The following is a 12,005-nucleotide window of genomic DNA, read 5'->3' on the forward strand; positions in this document are numbered from 1 at the left end:
TACCAAATGAACAAAACTGTTTATAATTGGTACAGAAACAATGAAACATTACCTAAACAGTAGAAATGATTTGATGGTTATCAAATACACAATCAATTATGATTGCATTTAATCAGTTATTAATTTTTACTTTAAAAAAAAATTGTCCTAGTATCAACTTAATACATATATTTATTAGTGAGTAAAGTAAACTATAATTAATTTACCTGACATAGTTTTAACGAACAAAAAGAAGTTTAACACTAAACTGTTGCATGATTGATGTAATGTTAGACGACTGCAATAAATGAGCAGTCGTAAAATAGTATGACCCCGGCGTTGTCCGAAATACTTGGATTTCGTGCAATTACATCATTGGCATTTGAAGGATGTTGATAAAATTTTTTAACAAGGTCACAACTGACCAAAGATTGATAATTACAGGCATTTCATGCAAATTCAACTTTTATACTGTTGTAAAAATATTTCATCTATATGAAACCGTGCAATAATGTTACATACCACAAACGCCAGACTTAGACGAACTTTTGGGTTATTAAGTAATCTGTAGTTATGAATAAGGGAAAGAAGAGGGCAAGGGTTTTCTTCCGAACAAAAGCATGAGAAAAGCGTATGGATCTCTTTATGAATATATCCTTAGGTCCCTCCCTCAAAATGTTTTGAGATATTTTTAAATGTTATGACCTTTGCTGAATTAGAATAGAGGCCAAACGCATCTCCCAAGACCCAACCAAAGAATTTGTTTCATGTCTATTTGCAAAGTTTATCTTTTTTATTATAGTCAGAATCTCGTCAACATTTTATCACAACCCACTTTTGAGTATTAATCTCATTCTTGTCCTTACTCTTCATGGTTCTTATTATGTGGTCGTATTACGATTCCCTGCATCATATATTATTGATAAATGTTAAATATAGAATTGAAGTAACTATTAATCATTGTGCACGTACATATAACAAGTTCTTTCGAATATGTTTCACTTGATAAGGGTAATCAATAGAACCAGGATTCAAGCGGATATCGAATATGAAATAACCAAAATAACACATACAAAGAACCAAAAGTAAATGAAGAAATCGGATTCGATTAAAATCTAAGAGGATGGACCGTTCAAAATAAAAAAAAAAGAAACTATAGAAAATGCAAAGAGGTGGTGAGTTTAATGTTTTCAATAAAAGTTTTTTTTAATAGTTTTTAATTGTTGTTTAATTTTCACTACTGCTGCATGTTAAAATGTGTCAAATTCGAAAACAATACGGGTCCCTTTTGTAACATCTCCAAAAACTGTTTGAAATCACTAAATTACGTAATAACACTTGTTTCTGTCATTATCTGAAGGAAATGATGGACGTTATCCGTCTGAAAGTGACCGAACAACAAGAGAATAAAACATCAGAAAAGGAATACAACTACAATCAGCTACATGATCTTCAATCAAGACTTATGTTAGTGGCAGGAAAAGCTGAAATGGGCAAAGATGACGTGGACAGATTTATTCTTGTAATTATCCTAGAGTATCTATCATTATTTATTGTGTTTATTTTTTGTTATTAGTGTTTATTAATCCGACCCATAATCATGTCAAATCCAAAACTAATCTGGCAAAATAGATATTACAACATCAGATCAGTTGGTACCACATGGCCCTGAATTGGAGATAGTACCCCATTTGAACGAAAATTCCCCTTTCGCCAATTAACACTGTTCAGCACATTTTGAGCATCATGATTTCAGTTAATGAGGTGTCTAAAAATAATCAAGGGAACCAAAAGAATATAATCCAGTGGCAAAGACCAGAAAGGAAAACAGACCCACAACAAAGAACACAAAATAATCAAAACCCAAAATAATACGTACAAAGTAACAAAAGAAAATGAGCAGCTCGGACTCCACGAAAAACTTGGAGCATTGTCCAGGTGCGCCGGTAGGGTAAGCGTCTTCTTCTTTTCTAGAAACACTCTCCGAAATTGCTCATAAAAAGTCAAGACCGTGGTAGACGAAAGAGGAAAAGAAAACTATGACACGTTCAAAAAATCGGTTCTCATGGTACTGATGAATACACCGTAACGATCCACGAGTTCATGATAACGACAATAAAACTTCTATAGTGATGACTTCAATCTTCAATCTTAGCAACATAACCCTGTCTTTAGAAGCCTAATTGTAAGAGCAAGAGTATTCTAAAATGCAACCATAAAACTTCTGTAGTGTTGGCTTCAGCCTCGTAGCAGAATAACTCTGTTACAAAAGCCTAATTGTAAGGAGCCTATCTAAGTACAAAAAGTTTGCATAGTAACGGCAAGCTGTAGCATATCGTATGAAAGTTGTAATATAAAAACTCCACACTTGGTGTTCAAGGAATGTTTCAGTGGAGAAAGGAAAGTTGACAATACGGAATGTAAGTCATCGCCTTTGTCGTATAGTTTGGCAAATAATTTTCTTTACCATCGATCTATATGTCAAGATATGAAGCTGATTTCACACTGTCTGTAGTATCTTTACCTAGCATATCTGCATATTTCGGGCGTGTTAGTGTGCTCTTCAGGAATTTTGAAAAAAAAAAGACTTAAACACAAGCTTTGTTTCGTTATTTTCCTTGAATGACTTAGATATTCAAACAATTAAATCACGAAAATAAACTTTTTACCCAGTTGGGAACAAATAAAGGCTTGTATTGACAATTATTGTTAATTTGGTTCTTAAAATTGTCGTTTGGTCAACCTTTACAGATATTGGATTCGGTTGTCAGACTGAGTAATGCATACATAAAGTTACTGGCTGCTGGTTGTGTTTTATTTTATAATTTTAAAGTGGAACTAAGATGTGATAGAGAAAGCACGCCTTGTGCCATTACTAGTTTTGGAACAGGAGACAGTGCTAGATCATTTCTGGGCAACCAAGACATAGAAAACAATGATGTTAGCGTTTTTATTCCCAAAATAGCTAAATTCCTCGAAATCTGTCTCATCAGATGGCTAGAATTTATCAATAAAAAAAGGGACGAAAATCCCTATCTTAACTTTTTCTCTATTGAACAAATGGTAATTTTACAACGTGAGCTTGCAAATATAAGTGATAAAGACGGTAAATCCAATCTAATTTATCCATTGTTGTCTCGCATCAGTGAGGGATTTTCCATAGAAAACTTAATTAACATAGTGGAGAAAGCTAAATTAGAGTTAAAAGGAAAAGACTTGCATTACCAGAAAGTAAGAAAAACTCCAGTAGATGTTCATGACCCTGAAAAAACAAAAGCAAGATTTATAGATAAAATAATGGAAAGAGGATTTTCGAAGACTATGGCAAATGATGCCCTTCAAAAGTTTAAGCCAGATGAAATTGAGGAAGGTAATTGATAAAATTAGCATTATAGATAAAAATGAATAAAAAATCGGTATGTTAATACATCCAAATGTATTTTATTTCTTTTTGTGTCTTAACTATTTATGACCAAGAATTGCATGTTTCAGCAGCAGAAAATGTTTCATGGAAAAACATGTATATGTTAAGTTTGAATTTCTGACATATTCAAAACACATCTTTTTTATATTATGTTTACTAGGATTTGGAGAAAGTTATGAAGAGAACCAAGGTTCTAGCGGAAATCAAAAGAATGTAATCCAAGGACAAAGACCAGATATGAAAAACAGACATACACAACATAGAACATAAAGTAACAAAATAAAACATACAAAGAAACAAAAGTAAATGAGCAACTCGGACTCCACTAAAAACTGGGAGCATGGACCAAGTGCACCGGTAGGGTAAGCGTCCTCTGCTTTTCTAGAAACACCCACCGAGATGTTCATAAAAAAGTCAAGTCTGGGATAGACGAAATAGGAAAGGTAAACTATGACACGTTGAACTAATCAGTTTTCATGGTGCATGATACACCGTAACGATCCAACAGTTCATGATAACGACCATAAAACTTCTATAGTGATGACTTCAATCTTAGCAACATAACCATGTCTTCAGAAGCCTACTTGTAAGAGCAAGAGTGTTCTTGAATACTCACATGTTTCTTATTTATAATTATTTTATAGATTGATAAAAGTACATTGTTTTTTTTAATACAAGATGGATACCATCGTGTTTCAAACTTGTTTCAAACAACTTTTCCCCAGTTTGGCTGAACGTCTTAACAGACACAAAATAATGATATAAAACGTAGCAATTTTATACAAATGTCAGAAATATTTGTACAATTGTAAAAAGAATAGTTTTCTAAATTACTTCTGCTCATGTATTTGAAAGGAAGCAAAATTGATATTTTGCAAATAACATGCATAAGATTCTGTTAAATTGAATGAAAGAAACTATTAACTGCACATTGGGAACTTAATATAGACAACATGGGTATGCCTTGTTTTCAACTTGATTGTGTTTTCTGTTTGTCTGAATGTTCAAATAGTTAAACAAAGTCGTTTTTATTTGGACTTTACACTTGATTGAGTTATCAAATACTTTTTTCGTCAGGTAATTTTACGTTAAATCCTATTCGCTACTTCGTTATTTTCTTGCCAACACCTTAAACCAGCAACTTTAAAGACACTTACAGGGGGTATTCACGGAAGATATAAGTGTATAAATGAAATGCCCTTGGCAGATATTAAAATAGTTCATTTTTAGGTATTCGATGGTGCTTTGAGCAACATGAGGAATCAGCAGCTGAACAATTGACTGAGAATCACATGACATTCAATGGCAGAAGTTCTTCAAATTCTTTATATCCATCCAGCAAGAACAACTTATTGGAAACTCCTGAAATCGCCGATGACCGGTAATTTCATGTAGTCTTGAAGCGCATATTTGTCTATAGTGTTGAATGTTCAGCTAAATTATTATTTTCTTAGCAACAATAGAAATAATTCAAATCACAACCAAGTTAACTGTAAACATGTGCTTTTGATATCGATGTTGTTTTTATCTTTAGTAGAAATGAAAGGGTATACAGACAATAAATATTAAACAATTAAAAACATGACTTTCTACGTTTTGATAGGTTTCCCGCTTTTCTATTGAATCTTTAATATAATTTCAGAGACTCAGTGGAAGTATTAATTGAAAAATTAGAAAGGGTATGGAAGAACTTTTTAGCAACAGTGATTTCATCAAGTACACCAAATTACATCAGTGTGGATCATTTAGCACTTATACTGAGAAAACTGGCTGCACAAAATAGACAAGGTAATAAACATTTTCAATTATAGTAGATAACATAGCAATAAAAAGGCTCAGAATATCAATTTAGTTTGCATCTTTTAAAATTTGACTTGGTGTAAATATTTTACCATTTATGCTTTCAGGGTGTTTGTCTGTTAAAAGATCTTTTGCCGTGTGCGGATTAAAAATGGGGAAACCAAATTTAGTTGTTTGTCCGCAAAGTAAGTTTTCAATTATACAAAGCCAAAATTATCACATCGCTTGCCAGATAGGGCTTTTAAGTTAAAGGGGTGTTCTGCTGTGTGTACTCCATTCGTTCCTTCCGATAGGGATAGGAGTACACACCCTTATTCGTTACTCCTCCTACACCACTAAATGAAACTGAATGGAACTTTCACAGAACTTTAATTACATATTCTCTTATGTACCTTTTATGTATTGTTTTGAGCAATATCATTTTGGAGGCTTTACATAGCGAAAAATAAATGTTATTCAAGTATAAGGTAACACATGGGTACCCATATCTTACCTATTTCTTCTGAACAGTTAGAAGTGACGTTATTAGAGAGGTTAGTTACATAAATTTTCTCTGTCGGATAAAGTAAAGAGGTACTTGTGGCAAGCCTAACATGCTGAGCTTGTTTTCTTAATCTATGAAGCAAGGTTTTTTAAATAATAAAAAACATCTTTTTTGTGTTGACATCGGATTGTATTGTTTTACAAACATGATTTACGTATTGTACTTTATTAGGCAAACTGACATATAATATTCCAAAAAGTTCAATCATTCATCATAGGTGAAATGTACAATACAGTCTTGTCCATATACAGTACAGACGAAAACTCCCCTTTACCATTACCAGATGAAGTGCTGCTGTGCACCCCACGAACAACAGTGGATATGGTATGTACCGATTACTTTATCTTACTATCTTTAAAGATATAGGCTTTAAAAAATAGACGTTCGCAATGGAACAAACACACCTGCATGAAACAGAACTTAAAATTCAAGTTGCTCATCTTTTTCATATAATAAGTCGTAATGTCATTTGAATAATTTTAAGAACCAAAACAAACAAACTACTTCGGTACCCTATACACCTTTTAGGTAAGATTCATGGCTTACTTTGGTACTTAGTGTGCATTCCTACTTACGTAAATATCCGGATATCTACGGATATTGACTGAGGTAAGTCATGATAAATCCATGTCTTAAAAACGATAATGATTGACGACGAATTGATATTACGTTACATTTTATGCTGATAAGCTGACAAAGGTTCGGTTAAACCAGATGATTTAATATTTTTTTATTGCTCAATAGGGTTGTTTTGGTAGTCCGTGATGAGATATGTTACAATAAATGCTCCCTTCTTTTACAGTTGGAAATATTTTGGAGAAGAGCTTTATATTCAGATGAAGGAAAAATTCATTGCCTGGTAAATGCAGATTTGCTGGTGTATGAAGTAAGCGACAAAGGAGAAAAATCCCTAGAACAACATTTGAAAAATGCTAAAAGTAAAGGTAAAAAAAAGATAATGGTTCATCTCAGTCCACCGGAGAATAAGGCCTCTTATTTCTGTTATATATCCATATATCCACCTTTTTTTGTTGTTGAAATCTTCCCTCTGGAACTTCTCAAAGAGTTGTTGAAAAAATTGCCACCAGCATCCTTTGGAATTACTTGAAATATTTTTTGATTATGCTGATTGAATGTAAAACACGATAATCAAGACACAGAGGTTCACCTTATGCCCATAACTCACCTTAGCCCATTATTGATTTACTCATATTTTTTCATTCGTTCTATTTTTTAGACAGAGTTGTCTTTCTTTTTATTTTTTATACATTTCTTAGTTTGCAAAAAAAAAAAACCAAACAAACCAAAAACAAACAAAAACAACAAACAACAAACAAAAAAAAACAAAAAACAAAAAAAAACAAATACCAGTATTTCCGGTTGATATGATAAATTTATAAGATTTCCTTACAAAAATATCCCATTGTAATTCCGCCATTTTGTATTGCTAAGTGCCGCTTGTTGACAAATACTGCTTAATGTATTTTTCAAATTCTGTGTTGATCAAAATGTATTTTCTCGCAAATTTGAAAGTAAACAAACATTTGGTAAGAGAGATAAACATAAAAAAAGATTATTTTGGCGGTAAACAATAGTTATGGTCATACAACCAACAACCGGACATCTTCTTGGTAACGGATTCACGACCGGTTTAACCATGTAAATATTGTGATGCTAGCTTTAAATGTCATTGGATTTGAACAATTCAAATTTTAGGAAGATGTCCTTTTATGATACGACAGAACAAATCTTTCTTATTATGTCATGGATAGGAGACTAAAAACTTGTAGTTCCGTTTATATTTTAAATTTTAATGGTCCGGGCATGTGACGCCAATTATAGTGAAACTCGAAATTTTTACGAAATACTGGTTCTTTTAAGTCGAAGTTGTATGAGATACAGCTTTCAGATGTGAAATGACTTACATATCTAGAAAGTATCTTTGATGAACAAAAACATATTTTAAAGTTATACATTAAGGTAAGCAAAACGACACTTCTTATTAAAATGATTGTCCTTATCAATATGATTATTATTTGCTGCTTCTATTCAGTTTATTCTGAAAATTATTACAGATAATTCATACTTTTTATTGATTTTTAAATAAATCTTTAAAAAATAATTTCATTCCTATAAAACGTAATTTGATTGTTTGATATACAGTAATAGTTTCAAATGATTAAAATTTCATTTGTTTTTTAATATATGAATTCGGTACTTAACATACAACAGAAACGCAGTTGTAATGTATTCTTCCACATGTTGTATGCTTCTTACAGTATAGTGTTGTACTTGCTAGTTTGAAGAAAATGACAGTAACTTGATCAGAACAAGGTATGGATTATACATTTTGATTCCAAAATAGGCATCAAGTTTCAACTAGTAGTCCTATGTAGTGCTGAGAATGAGTACAGGTCGAGAATGGTTGCTGCTTTAGATAAGTTTCGGAGACCCCAAATAAAGTTTGGAGGAGAAAATCATGTGAAAAGCTACCTTTCAAGGCAATTCATTGTTGACCAGAAAGTATCAGGCGTGGAACCTGCCTCATTTGTAGATTTTAGAAGGTAAGACTTGGTTTATAAATTGGTGATAAAAAATCGTAAATATACATCTATGAATTCTTAAATAAATGTCGTCTTGTCATTATCAAGGTGAAGTCCGTTGACTGTTCCGATCGGTTTTTTTTCTACTTGTTTTGTTTCGAGATATCAATATCTATATTCTTTGGTGAAATGAACCTGGTTGTCGTTTTTCAGTTAATTTACATAGTTAACAAATAAGGTAAAATTGTTTAATATTCAATATTAAATATCCGAACAAAGCAGCCAGTAAAACTTTTTCAATATTTAACCGGCGATCACAAAAGTAATAATGTAGAAATTGTTTAAGAAGTTAGACCTAGGGTAAGGACATAACTCCTGTAAATCATACCAACATTTGTATTCTGCATATTATATCAATCTCATGTAAGCATCAAAGTAACAAGGATTGATTTCATTCTGTTTCAAATAAAGCTTGATAGACTGGTGAGATTTAATATGATACAATCATATTACTGATTTCAAGAGTTATGTCCCTTACGCTGGGTCTACCTCCATAAACCAACATTTCCATCGGAAATGTAGTACCAAATCAGCACAACTGCGCTGTTACTAATTTCCTGGACTTGATATTGACATTTGTTTTTTTACTTTTCTTTTTCACCATTCTGTTTGAATGTTGTCTAGAGTTTATCGATATTTCTGATATTACCCTATTTACTGTAAGGTTTCAACTATATCTTGTCTAATCGATTATACAAAAACTATCAACGTCAGAAAGGTAATATGAAAACAGATAAGTCGAAAGACTATGTAAATATCTTGTTCTGACTTTACAAATTCATTGTTTCATGTAAAATATGAAATTCTACTTCGCTAAATACTTTAACCTTGATAAAACGGTACACGTCTCTTGTTTGTTTTTCAAGATCCAGTGTTCGTGTTGTTAAGTCACGAAGAGCAGGCCTTGGAAAAAGTTTGTACAAAAAGAATATGACTGCTAAGTTAAAGAAACGACATCATTATAGAGACGATATTACTTCGTGTGTTGTAACAATTCCTTTGTATGAAAAAACAATTACAATCGACAATGTGGTGAATATTCTTCTGCAACATACACGGCCGCCTGGAAATCTGCAACCAATGATTTTTCATTTAGATATTTCACATGAGGTGTGAATCTTTATTCTTATACAACATACTAGGATTCAATCTTAACGAGTGTCCAAGGTTCTATAGTAAACACTCTGTATGGTCTTTCTTTCAGTTTGCTTCAAATCGATATTTCTGCCTTTGCAAGGTTTTTGCTGATTTATAGTTTGCATGAACATATACAGCCTTTATATAATGTAACATGAACATGAAGTGGTGACTTTTGACATTGAATTTCGATATTTTTTCATTTGATAAGTGATATTGTCTCTTTACAAATATGTTGCAATGTATTATAAAAAGAAAACACTTTCAAGACGTATACTTCAAAGGAAATTGTGACAAAATCGCTCCTCCTTGAAAGAAGGACTTCGATATTAGTTTTATGTGTCTTTCTGTATCATTTTTTTTACCAGAATTGTATTACGGTTCGACCCACAGAAAAAATCGATTTGCTATTTTGTCATATGAAAACAAATGTATTACAGTCCTCAAATCTAACGAGGTTGTTTTTTTTTAATTAATAGTAAAAGTAAATAACAAATGATAAATAAGAGTCGTGCTTATCATTTTGTAATGTGGGGTTATTCAAAATGCAGTAATGTATGTTACAAAGAAATGAAATTGTCATTTGTTTTAGGTTCTGGAAGGAGTCGATGTTTTGTTGTTCCAGTTACTTGTGCTTGGTTATCTGAGTAACAGCTCAGGATACGTATGGAGACGATCAAAGTTAGATTACTACATTATTGAGTCAATGCCTTTATTAGCCAGTGACTCTGATACACAGGTAATTTGCTTTTACAAAATCTGTAGTAGTTTCAATGGCCGTATTTAAGATTCAAATCTTTAACATTTTATATTTTATTAAACAACATAAAGCTATAGTTTTTTTCTACGAAAATATGGAAATTTCCTCTCCATATCAATTACATTCTAGATCAACCTTTACCATTCTTAAGTGGTTAGATTGTTCTGAGTTATTTGTCAAAGTACAGTGGACATTTTTTGTGAAGAAAACACTTACACAGTAAAAATATTTAGTAACAAATCGACTGTTTTCATTCAGACAGGGAACCTGAAGTGCTTGCACCGCTGTTTGGACATTTTACCTGATGTCATGTGTAGATCACCGAAAGAGAGTGCTGAAATTCTCAAAGAGAACTTCCCAAAAGGTTTGCTTCAGTTTCAGACATGGGACACACACATATATTCATAAAGTTGACAATATTTTATTATTTTTTTTATAGATTAAGTACAATTGAAATCAATGAATAGCTTTTATACAATACATACTTCTTAAGATGTGTATTCTTTGTTGCCTGAAATATATGGAAATATTATGGAAATATGTATTAGGGGTTAAATGTTTAAGGTGGTTGTAGACTTCCAAATCTCATACAGGCTGTGTAAATGCCTACATCATAGAAAATTATATGTTAATTTTCCTTTGCGTTGCGATCCTCAAAATGTTTGATTGAAAAAAATGCATAAGTAGAAATTTAAGTTTCTGCATAAAATACAATCAAAATTTCATTTCAAATCTATTCTTCTGTAAAACCAAGATTGGGAGTACCTTTACAAGATATGAAACAGATTACAAATATGTTGTATCATTTCTTTAATTTATATATATATATATATCTATGTGTGTGTGTGTGTGTGTGTGTGTGTGTGTGTGTCGGTATAAAATAAAAGATGACCAGAGTTTTCTAAATCTGTAATTTACACTAGCGCTTTCATGTTTACAAACAATCTTCAGGTGTGTACAGATATCAGTATAGTTACTGTAGCTAAGTAACGTTATCGTGACTTTACTTAAATGAAGGGGAGATAATTCAATTAAAGAGTTAGAATTTACAATAGATATAGTAAAAAATAAAGGGAAATTAAGCTATTTTCTGTTTAGAATAGGTTTAAACTTTTTTTATAAAGTTCTTTTCTTTAATTTCCCTTAAAAGGTCTTCAGAACTGTGCATTTTGTAAAAAGGAAATATTTTAAAACCATCATCACTGCATTCATCTAAATGCTTGCTCAATGGAATATTTCTGTATCTTGGTTCCCTTATTTGCTGACGGTGGACGGTCATACACTGCGTTAGTGCGTTCCCAGTTTGGCCAATATATATTTCCTGAAAACAATACACTGTATACAATAGATGAGATTGGTGCTCCTGCATGTCATGTTTGCATTGGTGAATATTTTATTCCCATATTTCATAACCAATTCTTTTCCCGTGTGTATATAACTGCAAGTACCGCATCTACTGTCATTGCATTTCCATACTGTATATTTAAGAAGTTTAAACCTATTTTAAACAGAAAATAGCTTAATTTCCATTTATTTTCTACTATGTCTATTGTAAATTCTAACCCTTTAATTGAATTATCTCCCCTTCATTTAAGTAACGTCACGATAACGTTACTTAGCTACAGTAACTATACTGATATCTGTACACACCTGAAAATTGTTCGTAAACATGAAAGCGATAGTGTAAATTACAGATTTAGAAAACTCTGGTCATCTTTTATTTTATACCGATACATATATAAACTGTCTAGAAGTATA

General features: G+C 31.9%; 1 protein-coding gene across 1 annotated transcript in view; it reads left to right on the forward strand.

Moving 5' to 3' along the window:
* LOC148615039 (E3 ubiquitin-protein ligase rnf213-alpha-like) overlaps positions 1 to 12,005 on the forward strand; it is a 124,648-nt gene that overhangs the window by 38,759 nt on the left and 73,884 nt on the right. Inside the window, exons 25-35 of the mRNA XM_088589642.1 lie at positions 1,340 to 1,501; positions 2,731 to 3,349; positions 4,634 to 4,784; positions 5,046 to 5,191; positions 5,311 to 5,388; positions 5,965 to 6,071; positions 6,550 to 6,691; positions 8,113 to 8,311; positions 9,217 to 9,460; positions 10,080 to 10,226; positions 10,506 to 10,611. Coding sequence (XP_088445768.1) covers positions 1,340 to 1,501; positions 2,731 to 3,349; positions 4,634 to 4,784; positions 5,046 to 5,191; positions 5,311 to 5,388; positions 5,965 to 6,071; positions 6,550 to 6,691; positions 8,113 to 8,311; positions 9,217 to 9,460; positions 10,080 to 10,226; positions 10,506 to 10,611 — 2,101 coding nt within the window. The remainder of the gene's footprint in view (positions 1 to 1,339; positions 1,502 to 2,730; positions 3,350 to 4,633; positions 4,785 to 5,045; positions 5,192 to 5,310; positions 5,389 to 5,964; positions 6,072 to 6,549; positions 6,692 to 8,112; positions 8,312 to 9,216; positions 9,461 to 10,079; positions 10,227 to 10,505; positions 10,612 to 12,005) is intronic.

Source organism: Perna viridis, chromosome 6 (genome assembly GCF_037379345.1).
Source record: "Perna viridis isolate PV_CMFRI_1.1 ecotype Kerala chromosome 6, ASM3737934v1, whole genome shotgun sequence".
Taxonomy (NCBI): domain Eukaryota; kingdom Metazoa; phylum Mollusca; class Bivalvia; order Mytilida; family Mytilidae; genus Perna; species Perna viridis.